The 21864-nt window shown below is 48.8% G+C and overlaps 1 protein-coding gene across 1 annotated transcript in view; it reads left to right on the forward strand.

The window, feature by feature from the left end:
* Window positions 1-21434, forward strand: part of LOC138276140 (uncharacterized) — a 131528-nt gene extending 110094 nt beyond the window's left edge. Inside the window, exon 5 of the mRNA XM_069219178.1 lies at window positions 21205-21434. Within this exon, the coding sequence (XP_069075279.1) occupies window positions 21205-21434 (230 nt within the window). The remainder of the gene's footprint in view (window positions 1-21204) is intronic.
* The last annotated feature ends 430 nt before the right edge of the window (window positions 21435-21864 follow it).

The raw sequence follows: 21864 nt of genomic DNA on the forward strand, positions 1-21864 counted from the left end.
AGGGGTCCCTGAACCGGTGTAGACTGGCTTATGCAGAATTGGGCACATCTGTGCCCAAGAAAGCATTTCCAGAGGCTGGGGGAGGCTACTCCTCCCCTGCCTTCACACCATTTTCCAAAGGGAGAGGGTGTAACACCCTCTCTCAGAGGAAGTCCTTTGTTCTGCCATCCTGGGCCAGGCCTGGCTGGACCCCAGGAGGGCAGATGCCTGTCTCAGGGGTTGGCAGCAGCAGCAGCTGCAGTGAAACCCCAGGAAGGGCAGTTTGGCAGTACCAGGGTCTGTGCTACAGACCACTGGGATCATGGGATTGTGCCAACTATGCCAGGATGGCATAGAGGGGGCAATTCCATGATCATAGCCATGTTACATGGCCATATTCGGAGTTACCATTGTGAAGCTACATATAGGTAGTGACCTATATGTAGTGCACGTGTGTAATGGTGTCCCCGCACTCACAAAGTTCAGGGAATTGGCTCTGAACAATGTGGGGGCACCTTGGCTAGTGCCAGGGTGCCCTCACACTAAGTAACTTTGCACCTAACCTTTACCAGGTAAAGGTTAGACATATAGGTGACTTATAAGTTACTTAAGTGCAGTGTAAAATGGCTGTGAAATAACGTGGACGTTATTTCACTCAGGCTGCAGTGGCAGGCCTGTGTAAGAATTGTCAGAGCTCCCTATGGGTGGCAAAAGAAATGCTGCAGCCCATAGGGATCTCCTGGAACCCCAATACCCTGGGTACCTCAGTACCATATACTAGGGAATTATAAGGGTGTTCCAGTAAGCCAATGTAAATTGGTAAAAATGGTCACTAGCCTGTTAGTGACAATTTGGAAAGAAATGAGAGAGCATAACCACTGAGGTTCTGATTAGCAGAGCCTCAGTGAGACAGTTAGTCACTACACAGGTAACACATTCAGGCACACTTATGAGCACTGGGGCCCTGGGTTACCAGGGTCCCAGTGACACATACAACTAAAACAACATATATACAGTGAAAAATGGGGGTAACATGCCAGGCAAGATGGTACTTTCCTACACAACCCCGCCCCAAACGAAGGACAATAAGACTAGCCATGACCTGATGAGTCTTCATTGTCTAAGTGGAAATATCTGGAGAGTCCATCTGCATTGGAGTGGCTACTCCCAGGTCTATGTTCCACTGTATAGTCCTTTCCCTGTAGGGATATGGACCACCTCAACAATTTAGGATTTTCACCTTTCATTTGTTTTAGCCAAAGTAGAGGTTTGTGGTCTGTCTAAACAATGAAGTGAGTGCCAAACAGGTATGGCCTCAACTTCTTCAGTGCCCAGACCACAGCAAAGGCCTCCCTCTCAATGGCAGACCAACGCTTTTCTCTAGGGGTCAACCTCCTACTAATAAAAGCAACAGGTTGATCCTGGCCCTCAGAATTAAGTTGTGATAGGACTGCCCCTACTCCTAATTCAAATGCATCAGTTTGGACATAGAATTTTTTAGAGTAACAAGGGCTTTTCAGGACAGGTGCAGAGCACATGGCCTGCTTCAGCTCCTCAAAAGCTTTCTGACAGTTTGCTGTCCATAATACCTTTTTAGGCATTTTCTTGGATGTGAGGTCATTAAGAGGGGCTGCAATGGAGCCATAGTTCTTAATGAACCTCCTGTAATACCCAGTGAGGCCTAGGAAGGCTCTCACCTGAGTCTGAGTGGTAGGGGGAACCCAATCAATAATTGTTTGGATTTTCCCCTGTAGTGGTGCAATCTGTTCCCCACCAACAAGGTGTCCCAGATAAACCACCTTACCCTGCCCTATCTGGCACTTTGAAGCCTTGATAGTGAGGCCTGCCTTTTGCAGGGCCTCTAAAACTTTCCATAGGTGGACCAGGTGATCATCCCAGCTGGAGCTAAAGACAGCTATATCGTCCAAATATGCTGCACTGAAAGCTTCCAGCCCTTGCAGGACTGTGTTCACCAACCTCTGAAAAGTGGCAGGTGCATTTTCCAAACCAAAAGGCATTACAGTAAACTGGTAATGTCCTCCAATGGTTGAAAATGCAGTCTTAGGTTTAGCATCTTCTGACAATTTGATCTGCCAATACCCTGCAGTCAAATCAAAAGTGCTTAGATACTTGGCAGATGCCAGTGTATCTATGAGTTCATCTGCCCTGGGTATAGGGTGAGCATCAGTTTTGGTTACCAAGTTGAGACCTCTATAGTCTACACAAAACCGCATTTCCTTCTTTCCATCTTTGGAATGGGGTTTTGGTACCAGTACCACAGGAGAAGCCCATGGACTGTCAGAGTGCTCAACCACTCCTAGTTCTAACATTTTCTGGACCTCTTGCTTTATGCAGTCCCTGACATGGTCAGGCTGCCTATAGATCTTACTTTTGACAGGCAAGCTGTCTCCAGTATCTATAGTGTGCTCACACCAAGAAGTGGTACCTGGCACAGTAGAGAAGAGTTCAGAGAATTGATCTAGGAGATTTATGCAATTGTCTTTCTGCTCAGCAGTAAGGCAATCAGCCAAAACTACACCTTCCACCAGAGCATCTTGTTCTGTGGAAGAGAAGAGATCAGGTAGAGGATCACTGTCTTCTTCCTGTCCCTCATCTGTTGCCATGAGCAGGGTGAGATCAGCCCTGTCATAGTAGAGTTTCAGGCGGTTGACATGGAGCACCCTAAGGGGACTCCTGGCAGTGCCTAAGTCAACTAAATAGGTGACTTCTCCCTTCTTTTCAACAATTGTGTGGGGTCCACTCCATTTATCTTGGAGTGCTCTTGGGGCCACAGGCTCCAAGACCCACACTTTCTGCCCTGGTTGGTACTGAACCAAAACAGCCTTCTGATCATGCCATTGCTTCTGGAGCTCTTGGCTGGCCTGAAGGTTTGTACTGGCCTTTTTCATGTACTCAGCCATCCTTGATCTGAGGCCAAGTACATAATCCACAATATCCTGCTTAGGAGCTTTTAAAGGTTGTTCCCAACCCTCCTTTACAAGTGTGAGTGGACCCCTAACAGGGTGTCCAAAAAGAAGTTCAAAGGGGCTGAAGCCCACTCCTTTCTGGGGTACCTCCCTGTAGGCAAAAAGGAGGCATGGTAGAAGGATATCCCATCTCCTGCGGAGTTTTTCAGGGAGACCCATAATCATGCCTTTGAGAGTTTTATTAAATCTCTCCACCAGTCCATTTGTTTGTGGATGATAGGGTGTTGTGAACTTGTACGTTACACCACACTCCTTCCACATAACCTTTAAGTATGCAGACATGAAATTGCTTCCCCTGTCTGATACTACTTCCTTTGGGAAGCCCACCCTGGAAAATATTCCCAGGAGGGCCTTTGCCACTGCAGGTGCTGTAGTGGTCCTTAAAGGAATAGCTTCAGGATATCTTGTGGCATGGTCCACTACCACCAAGATAAATCTATTGCCTGAAGCAGTAGGAGGGTCAAGGGGGCCAACTATGCCAACCCCTACCCTTTCAAAGGGAACCCCAACCACAGGCAGTGGAATAAGGGGTGCCTTTGGGGTGCCACCTGTCTTGCCACTGGCTTGACAGGTTTCACAGGACTTACAAAATTCCTTTGTGTCCTCAGACATCCTAGGCCAATGAAACAATGGAACCAGTCTGTCCCAAGTTTTCATTTGACCCAGGTGCCCAGCTAGGGGAATGTCATGTGCCAGGGTTAGGAGGAACTTTCTGTACTCCTGAGGAATCACTAATCTCCTGGCAGCTCCAGGTTTAGGATCCCTATGCTCAGTGTACAAGAGGTTGTCCTCCCAGTAAACTCTGTGAGAGTCACTGACATCCCCATTAGCCTGTTTGACAGCTTGCTGTCTAAGACCCTCTAATGTGGGACAGGTTTGCTGTGCCACACTCAGCTCCTCTCTGGCAGGCCCCCCTTCACCCAAAAGCTCAGCAGTGTCTGCTTCCAGCTCCTCTGGTGTAGGTTCTGCACAGGGAGGGAATTCTTCTTCCTCAGAAGTTGAATCCACTGTAGAGGGAGGGATAGTAGGAAGTGGTTTGCTTCTACTAGCCCTAGCTTTAGGGAGCACTTGGTCCATTGTTCCAGGATCCAAGCTTCCCTGTCCTTTTTGCTTTTTGGCCTGAGCCCTTGTCAAAGCAAAAATATGCCCTGGGATGCCCAGCATTGCTGCATGGGCCTCCAACTCCACATCTGACCAAGCTGATGTCTCCAAATCATTCCCTAATAGACAGTCTACAGGTAAATCTGAAGCTACCACAACTTTCTTTGGACCAGTAACCCCCCCCCCAGTTGAGATTTACAACAGCCATGGGGTGGCTAAGTGTGTTGTTGTGAGCATCGGTTACTTGGTACTGGTGACCAAGTAGGTGTTGTTCAGGGTGGACTATTTTCTCTATGACCATAGTCACACTGGCACCAGTGTCTCTGTAGGCCTGAACCTCAACACCATTTATTAGGGGTAGCTGCTTGTACTTATCCATATTAAGGGGACAAGCAACTAAGGTGGCTAAATGAATAGCCCCCTCAGAGACTAACACAGCCTCTGTGGCCTCCCTAACAAGGCCAACCCCAACTAAGTTACCAATAGTGAGCCCAGCTACTCCCTTGGATTGGCTATTAGTAGGTTTGCTCCCACCACCACTGCTATTAGTAGGGACACTAGGTGTAGCAGTAGGGGTTGTAGTGGTAGGAGGCTTGGTGCCTTTCTTTGGACAACTGGGATCTGTTGTCCAATGGCCTTTTAATTTACATAAATAGCACCATGGTTTCTTTTCCTTGTTCTGATTAAAAGAGGATTTGGGCCCACCACCCCCACCAGAGTGTTTTTGTGGGCCTGATGAAGACTCATTTTTAGATTTGTCCCCACCCTTGTCAGAAGACTTACCATCCTTCTTTTTGTTGCCATCTTTGTCACCCCCTGTATGAACTTTTCTGTTCACCCTTGTTCTGACCCATTTGTCTGCCTTCTTTCCCAATTCTTGGGGAGAGGTCAGATCAGAGTCCACCAAGTACTGGTGCAACAAATCAGACACACAATTATTAAGAATATGCTCTCTCAGGATCAAGTTATACAGGCTGTCATAATCAGTAACTTTACTGCCATGTAACCACCCCTCCAAGGCCTTCACTGAATGGTCAATGAAATCAACCCAGTCTTGTGAAGACTCCTTTTTGGTCTCTCTGAACTTTATCCTGTATTGTTCAGTGGTTAAGCCATAACCATCCAGGAGTGCATTCTTAAGAACTTGGAAATTATTAGCATCATTTTCTTTCACAGTAAGGAGCCTATCCCTACCTTTTCCACTAAATGATAGCCATAGGATAGCAGCCCACTGCCTTTGAGGGACATCCTGTACAACACAGGCCCTCTCAAGTGCAGCAAACCACTTGTTAATGTCATCCCCCTCCTTATAAGGGGGAACTATCTTGTGCAGATTCCTGGAATCATGCTCTTTTGCAGGATGACTATGGGAAATACTGCTGCTGCCACCATGGGTTTCTAAACCCAGTTTCTGTCTCTCCTTCTCTACTTCTAAAGTCTGTCTATCCAAATCCAGCTGTTGCTTCTTGAGCTTCAGTCTGGTTTGTTCCACTCTCAATCTATTGAGCTCCCTTTCTAACAATCTGTCATCAGGGTGGGTGGGAGGGACATGCCTTGAAACAGAAGTATGGTGAGAATGGACAGAAGGAGACCCGTCCCTTACAGAAGCCACCCTAACAGCTTGGCTAACACAAACATCACTACCAGTATGGTGAGAATAAATGCTTTTGCTATGATGTGAGACAACACTATTTGTATGGTGTGGCTCATCATCATTACCAACTATGCTAGACTGTCTAGTAATGGGCAGGCTAGGAAGTTTATTTCCTGAATCTTTTCCTGGGGGAGTCCCTGGATCAGATTGAGAACCATTAGCTACTTTTTCAACAGATGGGGCACTTTTAGCCTTATCCTGTTCTCTAAGCATGTTAATTAACAGTTCTAAGGAAGGATTCTTCCCTACACTCAAACCTCTCTCTATGCAGAGACTCCTTGCTCCTTTCCAGCTAAGGTGATCATATGCAAGTTTGGACAGATCAACATTTTGGCCTGTGCCAGACATTTTTAGAGAGAGTTAAAGTGATAGAAAAAGATAAAAAGTTTGTCAGAGCTTTTAGAAAGACAGAGAAAAAAAACTTTTAAAACTTTTTAGAACTTTTTAGAAAGTTAGAAGTACTTTTCAGCACTTAGAAAAGAGTGAAAAGAGGAAATGCAAAACTTTTTGGCTATGTGTATATACACTGACCTTGTTTTGTATATTTTTCTCTTATGAAAAGTACAATGACAAGAGTGGTAAGTAGTCTCAAAGCACTTATCCCACCACTGCACAACCAATGTAGGAGGCTGGACTGGCTTGTAGTGAGTACCAAGGGGTACTTGCACCTTGCACCAGGCCCAGTTATCCCTTATTAGTGTATAGGGTGTCTAGCAGCTTAGGCTGATAGATAATGGTAGCTTAGCAGAGCAGCTTAGGCTGAACTAGGAGACGTGTGAAGCTACTACAGTACCACTTAGTGTCATATGCACAATATCATAAGAAAACACAATACACAGTTATACTAAAAATAAAGGTACTTTATTTTTATGACAATATGCCAAAGTATCTTAGAGTGTACCCTCAGTGAGAGGATAGCAAATATACACAAGATATATATACACAATAGCAAAAATATGCAGTATAGTCTTAGAAAACAGTGCAAACAATGTATAGTTACAATAGGATGCAATGGGGAAACATAGGGATAGGGGCAACACAAACCATATACTCCAAAAGTGGAATGCGAACCACGAATGGACCCCAAACCTATGTGACCTTGTAGAGGGTCGCTGGGACTATTAGAAAATAGTGAGAGTTAGAAAAATAACCCTTCCCAAGACCCTGAAAAGTGAGTGCAAAGTGCACTAAAGTTCCCCTAAGGACAAAGAAGTCGTGTTAGAGGAATAATGCAGGAAAGACAAAAACCAACAATGCAACAACTGTGGATTTCCAATCTAGGGTACCTGTGGAACAAGGGGACCAAGTCCAAAAGTCACAAGCAAGTCGGAGATGGGCATATGCCCAGGAAATGCCAGCTGTGGATGCAAAGAAGCTTCTACTGGACAGAAGAAGCTGAGGTTTCTGCAGGAACGAAAAGGGCTAGAGACTTCCCCTTTGGTGGACGGATCCCACTCGCCATGGAGAGTCGTGCAGAAGTGTTTTCCCGCCAAAAGAATGCCAACAAGCCTTGCTAGCTGCAAATCGTGCAGTTAGCGTTTTTGGACGCTGCTGTGGCCCTGCAGGGACCAGGAGGTCGCAAATTGGACCAGGAGAGAGAGGGGACGTCGAGCAAGACAAGGAGCCCTCTCAGCAGCAGGTAGCACCCGGAGAAGTGCCAGAAACAGGCACTAAAAGGATGCGTGAAACAGTGCTCACCCGAAGTCGCACAAAGGAGTCCCACGTCGCCGGAGACCAACTTAGAAAGTCGTGCAATGCAGGTTAGAGTGCCGTGGACGCAGGCTTGGCTGTGCACAAAGGATTTCCGCCGGAAGTGCACAGGGACCGGAGTAGCTGCAAAAGTCGCGGTTCCCAGCAATGCAGCCCAGCGAGGTGAGGCAAGGACTTACCTCCACCAAACTTGGACTGAAGAGTCACTGGACTGTGGGGGTCACTCGGACAGAGTCGCTGGATTCGAGGGACCTCGCTCGTCGTGCTGAGAGGAGACCCAAGGGACCGGTAATGCAGCTTTTTGGTGCCTGCGGTTGCAGGGGGAAGATTCCGTCGACCCACGGGAGATTTCTTCGGAGCTTCTGGTGCAGAGAGGAGGCAGACTACCCCCACAGCATGCACAAGCAGGAAAACAGTCGAGAAGGCGGCAGGATCAGCGTTACAGAGTTGCAGTAGTCGTCTTTGCTACTATGTTGCAGGTTTGCAGGCTTCCAGCGTGGTCAGCAGTCGATTCCTTGGCAGAAGGTGAAGAGAGAGATGCAGAGGAACTCGGATGAGCTCTTGCATTCGTTATCTAAAGTTTCCCCAGAGACAGAGACCCTAAATAGCCAGAAAAGAGGGTTTGGCTACCTAGGAGAGAGGATAGGCTAGCAACACCTGAAGGAGCCTATCAGAAGGAGTCTCTGACGTCACCTGGTGGCACTGGCCACTCAGAGCAGTCCAGTGTGCCAGCAGCACCTCTGTTTCCAAGATGGCAGAGGTCTGGAGCACACTGGAGGAGCTCTGGACACCTCCCAGGGGAGGTGCAGGTCAGGGGAGTGGTCACTCCCCTTTCCTTTGTCCAGTTTCGCGCCAGAGCAGGGCTAAGGGGTCCCTGAACCGGTGTAGACTGGCTTATGCAGAATTGGGCACATCTGTGCCCAAGAAAGCATTTCCAGAGGCTGGGGGAGGCTACTCCTCCCCTGCCTTCACACCATTTTCCAAAGGGAGAGGGTGTAACACCCTCTCTCAGAGGAAGTCCTTTGTTCTGCCATCCTGGGCCAGGCCTGGCTGGACCCCAGGAGGGCAGATGCCTGTCTCAGGGGTTGGCAGCAGCAGCAGCTGCAGTGAAACCCCAGGAAGGGCAGTTTGGCAGTACCAGGGTCTGTGCTACAGACCACTGGGATCATGGGATTGTGCCAACTATGCCAGGATGGCATAGAGGGGGCAATTCCATGATCATAGCCATGTTACATGGCCATATTCGGAGTTACCATTGTGAAGCTACATATAGGTAGTGACCTATATGTAGTGCACGTGTGTAATGGTGTCCCCGCACTCACAAAGTTCAGGGAATTGGCTCTGAACAATGTGGGGGCACCTTGGCTAGTGCCAGGGTGCCCTCACACTAAGTAACTTTGCACCTAACCTTTACCAGGTAAAGGTTAGACATATAGGTGACTTATAAGTTACTTAAGTGCAGTGTAAAATGGCTGTGAAATAACGTGGACGTTATTTCACTCAGGCTGCAGTGGCAGGCCTGTGTAAGAATTGTCAGAGCTCCCTATGGGTGGCAAAAGAAATGCTGCAGCCCATAGGGATCTCCTGGAACCCCAATACCCTGGGTACCTCAGTACCATATACTAGGGAATTATAAGGGTGTTCCAGTAAGCCAATGTAAATTGGTAAAAATGGTCACTAGCCTGTTAGTGACAATTTGGAAAGAAATGAGAGAGCATAACCACTGAGGTTCTGATTAGCAGAGCCTCAGTGAGACAGTTAGTCACTACACAGGTAACACATTCAGGCACACTTATGAGCACTGGGGCCCTGGGTTACCAGGGTCCCAGTGACACATACAACTAAAACAACATATATACAGTGAAAAATGGGGGTAACATGCCAGGCAAGATGGTACTTTCCTACACAACCCCGCCCCAAACGAAGGACAATAAGACTAGCCATGACCTGATGAGTCTTCATTGTCTAAGTGGAAATATCTGGAGAGTCCATCTGCATTGGAGTGGCTACTCCCAGGTCTATGTTCCACTGTATAGTCCTTTCCCTGTAGGGATATGGACCACCTCAACAATTTAGGATTTTCACCTTTCATTTGTTTTAGCCAAAGTAGAGGTTTGTGGTCTGTCTAAACAATGAAGTGAGTGCCAAACAGGTATGGCCTCAACTTCTTCAGTGCCCAGACCACAGCAAAGGCCTCCCTCTCAATGGCAGACCAACGCTTTTCTCTAGGGGTCAACCTCCTCCTAATAAAAGCAACAGGTTGATCCTGGCCCTCAGAATTAAGTTGTGATAGGACTGCCCCTACTCCTAATTCAAATGCATCAGTTTGGACATAGAATTTTTTAGAGTAACAAGGGCTTTTCAGGACAGGTGCAGAGCACATGGCCTGCTTCAGCTCCTCAAAAGCTTTCTGACAGTTTGCTGTCCATAATACCTTTTTAGGCATTTTCTTGGATGTGAGGTCATTAAGAGGGGCTGCAATGGAGCCATAGTTCTTAATGAACCTCCTGTAATACCCAGTGAGGCCTAGGAAGGCTCTCACCTGAGTCTGAGTGGTAGGGGGAACCCAATCAATAATTGTTTGGATTTTCCCCTGTAGTGGTGCAATCTGTTCCCCACCAACAAGGTGTCCCAGATAAACCACCTTACCCTGCCCTATCTGGCACTTTGAAGCCTTGATAGTGAGGCCTGCCTTTTGCAGGGCCTCTAAAACTTTCCATAGGTGGACCAGGTGATCATCCCAGCTGGAGCTAAAGACAGCTATATCGTCCAAATATGCTGCACTGAAAGCTTCCAGCCCTTGCAGGACTGTGTTCACCAACCTCTGAAAAGTGCCAGGTGCATTTTCCAAACCAAAAGGCATTACAGTAAACTGGTAATGTCCTCCAATGGTTGAAAATGCAGTCTTAGGTTTAGCATCTTCTGACAATTTGATCTGCCAATACCCTGCAGTCAAATCAAAAGTGCTTAGATACTTGGCAGATGCCAGTGTATCTATGAGCTCATCTGCCCTGGGTATAGGGTGAGCATCAGTTTTGGTTACCAAGTTGAGACCTCTATAGTCTACACAAAACCGCATTTCCTTCTTTCCATCTTTGGAATGGGGTTTTGGTACCAGTACCACAGGAGAAGCCCATGGACTGTCAGAGTGCTCAACCACTCCTAGTTCTAACATTTTCTGGACCTCTTGCTTTATGCAGTCCCTGACATGGTCAGGCTGCCTATAGATCTTACTTTTGACAGGCAAGCTGTCTCCAGTATCTATAGTGTGCTCACACCAAGAAGTGGTACCTGGCACAGTAGAGAAGAGTTCAGAGAATTGATCTAGGAGATTTATGCAATTGTCTTTCTGCTCAGCAGTAAGGCAATCAGCCAAAACTACACCTTCCACCAGAGCATCTTGTTCTGTGGAAGAGAAGAGATCAGGTAGAGGATCACTGTCTTCTTCCTGTCCCTCATCTGTTGCCATGAGCAGGGTGAGATCAGCCCTGTCATAGTAGAGATTCAGGCGGTTGACATGGAGCACCCTAAGGGGACTCCTGGCAGTGCCTAAGTCAACTAAATAGGTGACTTCTCCCTTCTTTTCAACAATTGTGTGGGGTCCACTCCATTTATCTTGGAGTGCTCTTGGGGCCACAGGCTCCAAGACCCACACTTTCTGCCCTGGTTGGTACTGAACCAAAACAGCCTTCTGATCATGCCATTGCTTCTGGAGCTCTTGGCTGGCCTGAAGGTTTGTACTGGCCTTTTTCATGTACTCAGCCATCCTTGATCTGAGGCCAAGTACATAATCCACAATATCCTGCTTAGGAGCTTTTAAAGGTTGTTCCCAACCCTCCTTTACAAGTGTGAGTGGACCCCTAACAGGGTGTCCAAAAAGAAGTTCAAAGGGGCTGAAGCCCACTCCTTTCTGGGGTACCTCCCTGTAGGCAAAAAGGAGGCATGGTAGAAGGATATCCCATCTCCTGCGGAGTTTTTCAGGGAGACCCATAATCATGCCTTTGAGAGTTTTATTAAATCTCTCCACCAGTCCATTTGTTTGTGGATGATAGGGTGTTGTGAACTTGTACGTTACACCACACTCCTTCCACATAACCTTTAAGTATGCAGACATGAAATTGCTTCCCCTGTCTGATACTACTTCCTTTGGGAAGCCCACCCTGGAAAATATTCCCAGGAGGGCCTTTGCCACTGCAGGTGCTGTAGTGGTCCTTAAAGGAATAGCTTCAGAATATCTTGTGGCATGGTCCACTACCACCAAGATAAATCTATTGCCTGAAGCAGTAGGAGGGTCAAGGGGGCCAACTATGTCAACCCCTACCCTTTCAAAGGGAACCCCAACCACAGGCAGTGGAATAAGGGGTGCCTTTGGGGTGCCACCTGTCTTGCCACTGGCTTGACAGGTTTCACAGGACTTACAAAATTCCTTTGTGTCCTCAAACATCCTAGGCCAATGAAACAATGGAACCAGTCTGTCCCAAGTTTTCATTTGACCCAGGTGCCCAGCTAGGGGAATGTCATGTGCCAGGGTTAGGAGGAACTTTCTGTACTCCTGAGGAATCACTAATCTCCTGGCAGCTCCAGGTTTAGGATCCCTATGCTCAGTGTACAAGAGGTTGTCCTCCCAGTAAACTCTGTGAGAGTCACTGACATCCCCATTAGCCTGTTTGACAGCTTGCTGTCTAAGACCCTCTAATGTGGGACAGGTTTGCTGTGCCACACTCAGCTCCTCTCTGGCAGGCCCCCCTTCACCCAAAAGCTAAGCAGTGTCTGCTTCCAGCTCCTCTGGTGTAGGTTCTGCACAGGGAGGGAATTCTTCTTCCTCAGAAGTTGAATCCACTGTAGAGGGAGGGATAGTAGGAAGTGGTTTGCTTCTACTAGCCCTAGCTTTAGGGAGCACTTGGTCCATTGTTCCAGGATCCAAGCTTCCCTGTCCTTTTTGCTTTTTGGCCTGAGCCCTTGTCAAAGCAAAAATATGCCCTGGGATGCCCAGCATTGCTGCATGGGCCTCCAACTCCACATCTGACCAAGCTTATGTCTCCAAATCATTCCCTAATAGACAGTCTACAGGTAAATCTGAAGCTACCACAACTTTCTTTGGACCAGTAACCCCCCCCCCAGTTGAGATTTACAACAGCCATGGGGTGGCTAAGTGTGTTGTTGTGAGCATCGGTTACTTGGTACTGGTGACCAAGTAGGTGTTGTTCAGGGTGGACTATTTTCTCTATGACCATAGTCACACTGGCACCAGTGTCTCTGTAGGCCTGAACCTCAACACCATTTATTAGGGGTAACTGCTTGTACTTATCCATATTAAGGGGACAAGCAACTAAGGTGGCTAAATGAATAGCCCCCTCAGAGACTAACACAGCCTCTGTGGCCTCCCTAACAAGGCCAACCCCAACTAAGTTACCAATAGTGAGCCCAGCTACTCCCTTGGATTGGCTATTAGTAGGTTTGCTCCCACCACCACTGCTATTAGTAGGGACAATAGGTGTAGCAGTAGGGGTTGTAGTGGTAGGAGGCTTGGTGCCTTTCTTTGGACAACTGGGATCTGTTGTCCAATGGCCTTTTACTTTACATAAATAGCACCATGGTTTCTTTTCCTTGTTCTGATTAAAAGAGGATTTGGGCCCACCACCCCCACCAGAGTGTTTTTGTGGGCCTGATGAAGACTCATTTTTAGATTTGTCCCCACCCTTGTCAGAAGACTTACCATCCTTCTTTTTGTTGCCATCTTTGTCACCCCCTGTATGAACTTTTCTGTTCACCCTTGTTCTGACCCATTTGTCTGCCTTCTTTCCCAATTCTTGGGGAGAGGTCAGATCAGAGTCCACCAAGTACTGGTGCAACAAATCAGACACACAATTATTAAGAATATGCTCTCTCAGGATCAAGTTATACAGGCTGTCATAATCAGTAACTTTACTGCCATGTAACCACCCCTCCAAGGCCTTCACTGAATGGTCAATGAAATCAACCCAGTCTTGTGAAGACTCCTTTTTGGTCTCTCTGAACTTTATCCTGTATTGTTCAGTGGTTAAGCCATAACCATCCAGGAGTGCATTCTTAAGAACTTGGAAATTATTAGCATCATTTTCTTTCACAGTAAGGAGCCTATCCCTACCTTTTCCACTAAATGATAGCCATAGGATAGCAGCCCACTGCCTTTGAGGGACATCCTGTACAACACAGGCCCTCTCAAGTGCAGCAAACCACTTGTTAATGTCATCCCCCTCCTTATAAGGGGGAACTATCTTGTGCAGATTCCTGGAATCATGCTCTTTTGCAGGATGACTATGGGAAATACTGCTGCTGCCACCATGGGTTTCTAAACCCAGTTTCTATCTCTCCTTCTCTACTTCTAAAGTCTGTCTATCCAAATCCAGCTGTTGCTTCTTGAGCTTCAGTCTGGTTTGTTCCACTCTCAATCTATTGAGCTCCCTTTCTAACAATCTGTCATCAGGGTGGGTGGGAGGGACATGCCTTGAAACAGAAGTATGGTGAGAATGGACAGAAGGAGACCTGTCCCTTACAGAAGCCACCCTAACAGCTTGGCTAACAGAAACATCACTACCAGTATGGTGAGAATAAATGCTTTTGCTATGATGTGAGACAACACTATTTGTATGGTGTGGCTCATCATCATTACCAACTATGCTAGACTGTCTAGTAATGGGCAGGCTAGGAAGTTTCTTTCCTGAATCTTTTCCTGGGGGAGTCCCTGGATCAGATTGAGAACCATTAGCTACTTTTTCAACAGATGGGGCACTTTTAGCCTTATCCTGTTCTCTAAGCATGTTAATTAACAGTTCTAAGGAAGGATTCTTCCCTACACTCAAACCTCTCTCTATGCAGAGACTCCTTGCTCCTTTCCAGCTAAGGTGATCATATGCAAGTTTGGACAGATCAACATTTTGGCCTGTGCCAGACATTTTTAGAGAGAGTTAAAGTGATAGAAAAAGATAAAAAGTTTGTCAGAGCTTTTAGAAAGACAGAGAAAAAAACTTTTTAAACTTTTTAGAACTTTTTAGAAAGTTAGAAGTACTTTTCAGCACTTAGAAAAGAGTGAAAAGAGGAAATGCAAAACTTTTTGGTTATGTGTATATACACTGACCTTGTTTTGTATATTTTTCTCTTATGAAAAGTACAATGACAAGAGTGGTAAGTAGTCTCAAAGCACTTATCCCACCACTGCACAACCAATGTAGGAGGCTGGACTGGCTTGTAGTGAGTACCAAGGGGTACTTGCACCTTGCACCAGGCCCAGTTATCCCTTATTAGTGTATAGGGTGTCTAGCAGCTTAGGCTGATAGATAATGGTAGCTTAGCAGAGCAGCTTAGGCTGAACTAGGAGACGTGTGAAGCTACTACAGTACCACTTAGTGTCATATGCACAATATCATAAGAAAACACAATACACAGTTATACTAAAAATAAAGGTACTTTATTTTTATGACAATATGCCAAAGTATCTTAGAGTGTACCCTCAGTGAGAGGATAGCAAATATACACAAGATATATATACACAATAGCAAAAATATGCAGTATAGTCTTAGAAAACAGTGCAAACAATGTATAGTTACAATAGGATGCAATGGGGAAACATAGGGATAGAGGCAACACAAACCATATACTCCAAAAGTGGAATGCGAACCACGAATGGACCCCAAACCTATGTGACCTTGTAGAGGGTCGCTGGGACTATTAGAAAATAGTGAGAGTTAGAAAAATAACCCTCCCCAAGACCCTGAAAAGTGAGTGCAAAGTGCACTAAAGTTCCCCTAAGGACAAAGAAGTCGTGTTAGAGGAATAATGCAGGAAAGACACAAACCAACAATGCAACAACTGTGGATTTCCAATCTAGGGTACCTGTGGAACAAGGGGACCAAGTCCAAAAGTCACAAGCAAGTCGGAGATGGGCATATGCCCAGGAAATGCCAGCTGTGGATGCAAAGAAGCTTGGCTAGAGACTTACCCTTTGGTGGACGGATCCCTCTCGCCGTGGACAGTCGTGCAGAAGTGTTTTCCCGCCGAAAGAACGCCAACAAGCCTTGCTAGCTGCAAATCGTGCGCTTAGCGTTTTTGGACGCTGCTGTGGCCCTGGAGGGACCAGGAGGTCGCAAATTGGACCAGGAGAGAGAAGGGACGTCGAGCAAGACAAGGAGCCCTCTCAGCAGCAGGTAGCACCCGGAGAAGTGCCAGAAACAGGCACTACGAGGATGCGTGAAACGGTGCTCACCCGAAGTTGCACAAAGGAGTCGCCGGAGACCAACTTAGAAAGTCGTGCAATGCAGGTTAGAGTGCCGTGGACCCAGGCTTGGCTGTGCACAAAGGATTTCCGCCGGAAGTGCACAGGGGCCGGAGTAGCTGCAAAAGTCGCGGTTCCCAGCGATGCAACCCAGCGAGGTGAGGCAAGGACTTACCTCCACCAAACTTGGACTGAAGAGTCACTGGACTGTGGGGGTCACTTGGACAGAGTCGCTGGATTCGAGGGACCTCGCTCGTCGTGCTGAGAGGAGACCCAAGGGACCGGTAATGCAGCTTTTTGGTGCCTGCGGTTGCAGGGGGAAGATTCCGTCGACCCACGGGAGATTTCTTCGGAGCTTCTGGTGCAGAGAGGAGGCAGACTACCCCCACAGCATGCACAAGCAGGAAAACAGTCGAGAAGGCGGCAGGATCAGCGTTACAGAGTTGCAGTAGTCGTCTTTGCTACTATGTTGCAGGTTTGCAGGCTTCCAGCGCGGTCAGCAGTCGATTCCTTGGCAGAAGGTGAAGAGAGAGATGCAGAGGAACTCGGATGAGCTCTTGCATTCGTTATCTAAAGTTTCCCCAGAGACAGAGACCCTAAATAGCCAGAAAAGAGGGTTTGGCTACCTAGGAGAGAGGATAGGCTAGCAACACCTGAAGGAGCCTATCACAAGGAGTCTCTGACGTCACCCGGTGGCACTGGCCACTCAGAGCAGTCCAGTGTGCCAGCAGCACCTCTGTTTCCAAGATGGCAGAGGTCTGGAGCACACTGGAGGAGCTCTGGACACCTCCCAAGGGAGGTGCAGGTCAGGGGAGTGGTCACTCCCCTTTCCTTTGTCCAGTTTCGCGCCAGAGCAGGGCTAAGGGGTCCCTGAACCGGTGTAGACTGGCTTATGCAGAATTGGGCACATCTGTGCCCAAGAAAGCATTTCCAGAGGCTGGGGGAGGCTACTCCTCCCCTGCCTTCACACCATTTTCCAAAGGGAGAGGGTGTAACACCCTCTCTCAGAGGAAGTCCTTTGTTCTGCCATCCTGGGCCAGGCCTGGCTGGACCCCAGGAGGGCAGATGCCTGTCTGAGGGGTTGGCAGCAGCAGCAGCTGCAGTGAAACCCCAGGAAGGGCAGTTTGGCAGTACCAGGGTCTGTGCTACAGACAACTGGGATCATGGGATTGTGCCAACTATGCCAGGATGGCATAGAGGGGGCAATTCCATGATCATAGACATGTTACATGGCCATATTCGGAGTTACCATTGTGAAGCTACATATAGGTAGTGACCTATATGTAGTGCACGCGTGTAATGGTGTCCCCGCACTCACAAAGTTCAGGGAATTGGCCCTGAACAATGTGGGGGCACCTTGGCTAGTGCCAGGGTGCCCTCACACTAAGTAACTTTGCACCTAACCTTTACCAGGTAAAGGTTAGACATATAGGTGACTTATAAGTTACTTAAGTGCAGTGTAACATGGCTGTGAAATAACGTGGACGTTATTTCACTCAGGCTGCAGTGGCAGGCCTGTGTAAGAATTGTCAGAGCTCCCTATGGGTGGCAAAAGAAATGCTGCAGCCCATAGGGATCTCCTGGAACCCCAATACCCTGGGTACCTCAGTACCATATACTAGGGAATTATAAGGGTGTTCCAGTAAGCCAATGTAAATTGGTAAAAATGGTCACTAGCCTGTTAGTGACAATTTGGAAAGAAATGAGAGAGCATAACCACTGAGGCTCTGATTAGCAGAGCCTCAGTGAGACAGTTAGTCACTACACAGGTAACACATTCAGGTACACTTATGAGCACTGGGGCCCTGGGTTACCAGGGTCCCAGTGACACATACAACTAAAACAACATATATACAGTGAAAATGGGGGTAACATGCCAGGCAAGATGGTACTTTCCTACAACACAGTGTGTCATTACCTCTCTCTCCTCTCTATGCAGTGCTGGGGTCTCTAGGTAGTGATATGCCTGAGGTCACACAGTGCGTCATTACCTCTCTCTCCTCTCAGAAGTGCTGGGGTCTCTGGGTAGTGATATGCCTGAGGTCACACAGTGCGTCATTACCTCTCTCTCCTCTCGGAAGTGCTGGGGTCTCTGGGTAGTGATATGCCTGAGGTCACACAGTGTGTCATCACCTCTCTCTCCTCTCTGCTGTGCTGCGGTCTCTGGGTAGTGATACGCCTGAGGTCACACAGTACATCATTACCTCTCCCTCTCTCTGTAGTGCTGGGGGTCTCTGGGTAGTGATATGCCTGAGGTCACACAGTGTGTCATTACCTCTGTCTCCTCTCAGAAGTGCTGGGGTGTCTGGGTAGTGATATGTCTGAGGTCACACAGTGTGTCATTATCTCTCTCTCCTCTCTGCTGTGCTGCGGTCTCTGGGAAGTGATACGCCTGAGGTCACACAGTACATCATTACCTCTCTCCCCTCTCTCTGTAGTGCTGGGGGTCTCTGGGTAGTGATATGTTTCAGGTCACACAGTATGTCATTACCTCTCTCTCCTCTCAGAAGAGCTGGGGTCTCTGGACAGTGATATGCCTGAGGTCACACAGTACATCATTACCTCTCTCTCCTCTCTCTGCAGCGCTGGGAGTCTCTGGGTAGTGATAAGCCTGAGGTCACACAGTGTGTCATTACCTCTCCCTCCTCTCTCTGCAGTGCTGGGGTCTCTGGGTAGTGATATGCCTGAGGTCACACAGTGCGTCATTACCTCTCCCTCCTCTCAGAAGTGCTGGGGTCTCTGGGTAGTGATATGCCTGAGGTCACACAGCGCGTCACTACCTCTCTCTCCTCTCACAAGTACTGGGGTCTCTGGGTAGTGATATGCCTGAGGTCACACAATGTGTCATTACCTCTCTCTCCTCTCTGCAGTGCTGGGGGTCTCTGGGTAGTGATATGCCTGAGGTCACACAGTACATCATTACCTCTCTCCCCTCTCTTTGTAGTGCTGGGGGTCTCTGGGTAGTGATATGCTTTAGGTCACACAGTATGTCATTACCTCTCTCTCCTCACAGAAGTGCTGGGGTCTCTGGCTAGTGATATGCCTGAGGTCATACAGTACATCATTACCTCTCTCCCCTCTCTCTGTAGTGCTGGGGGTCTCTGGGTAGTGATATGCCTGAGGTCACACAGTACATCATTACCTCTCTCTCCTCTCTCTGCAGCGCTGGGGATCTCTGGGTAGTGATATGCCTGAGGACACACAGGGGGTTATTCCAACTTTGGAGGAGGTGTTAATCCGTCCCAAAAGTGACGGAAAAGTGACGGATTTACCACCAGCTGTATTACGAGTCCATTATATCCTATGGACCTCGTAATACGGATGGTGGTATATCCGTCACTTTACCGTCACTTTTGGGACGGATTAACACTCCTCCAAAGTTGGAATAACCCCCACAGTGTGTCATTAACTCTCTCTCCTCTCTCTGCAGTGCTGGGGTCTCTGGGTAGTGATATGCCTGAGGTCACACAGTGCGTCACTACCTCTCTCTTCTCTCAGAAGTGATGGGGTCTCTGGGTAGTGATATGCTTGAGGTCACACAATACGTCATTACCTCTCTCTCCTCTCAGAAGTGCTGGGGTCTCTGGGTAGTGATATGCCTGAGGTCACACAGTGTGTCATTACCTCTCTCTCCTCTCTGCTGTGCTGCGGTCTCTGGGTAGTGATACACCTGAGGTCACACAGTACATCATTACCTCTCCCCTCTCTCTGTAGTGCTGGGGGTCTCTGGGTAGTGATATGCTTGAGGTCACACAGTATGTCATTACCTCTCTCTCTCCTCTCAGAAGTGCTGGGGTCTCTGGACAGTGATATGCCTGAGGTCACACAGTACATCATTACCTCTCTCTCCTCTCTCTGCAGCGCTGGGGGTCTCTGGGTAGTGATATGCCTGAGGTCACACAGCGTGACATTACCTCTCTCCTCTCTCTGCAGCACTGGGGGTCTCTGGGTAGAAATATTCCTGAGGTCACACAGTACATCATTACCTCTCTCCCCTCTCTCTGTAGTGCTGGGGTTCTCTGGGTAGTGTTATGCCTGAGGTCACACAGTGCGTCATTACCTCTCCCTCCTCTCAGAAGTGCTGTGGTCTCTGGGTAGTGATATGCCTGAGGTCACACAGTGTGTCATTACCTCTCTCTCCTCTCTGCTGTGCTGCGGTCTCTGGGTAGTGATACGCCTGACGTCACACAGTACATCATTACCTCTCTCCCCTCTCTCTGTAGTGCTGGGGGTCTCTGGGTAGTGATATGCCTGAGGTCACATAGCGTGTCATTAGCTCTCTCTCCTCTCTGCTGTGCTGCGGTCTCTGGGTAGTAATACGCCTGAGGTCACACTACATCATTACCTCTCCCCTCTCTCTGTAGTGCTGGGGGTCTCTGGGTAGTGATATGCCTGAGGTCACACAGTGCGTCATTACCTCTCTCTCCTCTCTCTGCAGCGCTGGGGTCTCTGGGTAGTAATATGCCTGAGGTCACACAGTGCGTCATTACCTCTCTCTCCTCTCAGACGTGCTTAGGTCTCTGGGTACTGATATGCCTGAGGTCACACAGTGTGTCATTACCTCTCTCTTCTCTCTCTGCAGTGCTGGGGGTCTCTGGGTAGTGATATGCCTGAGGTCACACAGTACATCATTACCTCTCTCCCCTCTCTCTGTAGTTGTGGGGGTCTCTGGGTAGTGATATACTTGAGGTCACACAGTATGTCATTACCTCTCTCTCCTCTCAGAAGTGCTGGGGTCTCTGGTCTCTGATATGCCTGAGGTCACACAGTGCGTCATTACCTCTCTCTCCTCTCAGAAGTGCTGGGGACTCTGGACAGTGATATGCCTGAGGTCACACAGTACATCATTACCTCTCTCTCCTCTCTCTGCAGCGCAGGGGATCTCTGGGTAGTGATATGCCTGAGGTCACACAGTGCGTCATTACCTCTCTCTACTCTCAGAAGTGCTGGGGACTGTGGGTAGTGATATGCCTGAGGTCACACAGTGTGTCATTACCTCTCTCTCCTCTCTGCTGTGCTGCGGTCTCTGGGTAGTGATACGCCTGAGGTCACACAGTACATCATTACCTCTCTCCCCTCTCTCTGTAGTTGTGGGGGTCTCTGGGTAGTGATATGCCTGAGGTCACAGAGTACATCATTACCTCTCTCTACTCTCTCTGCAGCGCTGGGGATCTCTGGGTAGTGATATCCCTGAGGTCACACAGCGTGTCATTACCTCTCTCCTCTCTCTGCAGTGCTGGGGTCTCTGGGTAGTGATATGCCTGAGGTCACACAGTGCGTCATTACTTCTCTCTCCTCTCTCTGCAGCGCTGGGGTCTCTGGGTAGTGATATGCCTGAGGTCACACAGTGCGTCATTACTTCTCTCTCCTCTCAGAAGTGCTGGGGCCTCTGGGTAGTGATATGCCTGAGGTCACAGAGTACATCATTACCTCTCTCTCCTCTCAGAAGTGCTGGGGTCTCTGGGTAGTGATATGCCTGAGGTCACACAGTGCGTCATTACTTCTCTCTCCTCTCTCTACAGCGCTGGTGACTCTGGATCCAGACACAGCTCATAGAAGCCTGACCCTCTCTGAGGACGGGAGACGCGTGGGATGGACAGACAGCGCGCAGCCCCGGCCGGTCAACCCCAAGAGATTCACTGGGTTTCCCTCTGTGCTGGGGCTGGAGGGGTTCACCTCGGGGGGCATTACTGGGAGGTGCAGCTGCTGCAGGAGGGCTGGTGGGCAGTGGGGGTCGTACGAGAGTCCGTGAGAAGGGAGGGGAGTATCCTGTACCCTGAGGGGGGGGTCTGGGCTGTGTGGCGGCGGTATGATGGTCGGTACTTGGCTCTCACCTCCCCTCGCACCCCCCTGCGCCCCCGCCAGCGCCCCCTGAAGCTGGGGGTGTACCTGGACTATGAGGGGGGGCGGCTGTCCGTGTACAACGCAGACACCTGGGAGCATCTCTGCACCTTCAATGACTCCTTCACCGGGGGGCTGCACCCCTACTTCCGGGTCGATGAAGGGGCAGACCTGCGCCTGGTGTAACTGAGCCCCCCCGGGGGGGTCAATCACAGGGCAGAGAGAGATACACGGCCCCCCACCCCCGGTGTTTGACTTCCTGCTTCTCCTGGTACCAACCCCCCCTCACTGGGGCTGCACCCCTGTGTCTTGTTGCGGCCAGGGACTGCCCCGGGTAATGA

The sequence above is a fragment of the Pleurodeles waltl genome, unplaced genomic scaffold (assembly GCF_031143425.1).
Source record: "Pleurodeles waltl isolate 20211129_DDA unplaced genomic scaffold, aPleWal1.hap1.20221129 scaffold_37, whole genome shotgun sequence".
In the NCBI taxonomy this organism is placed as follows: domain Eukaryota; kingdom Metazoa; phylum Chordata; class Amphibia; order Caudata; family Salamandridae; genus Pleurodeles; species Pleurodeles waltl.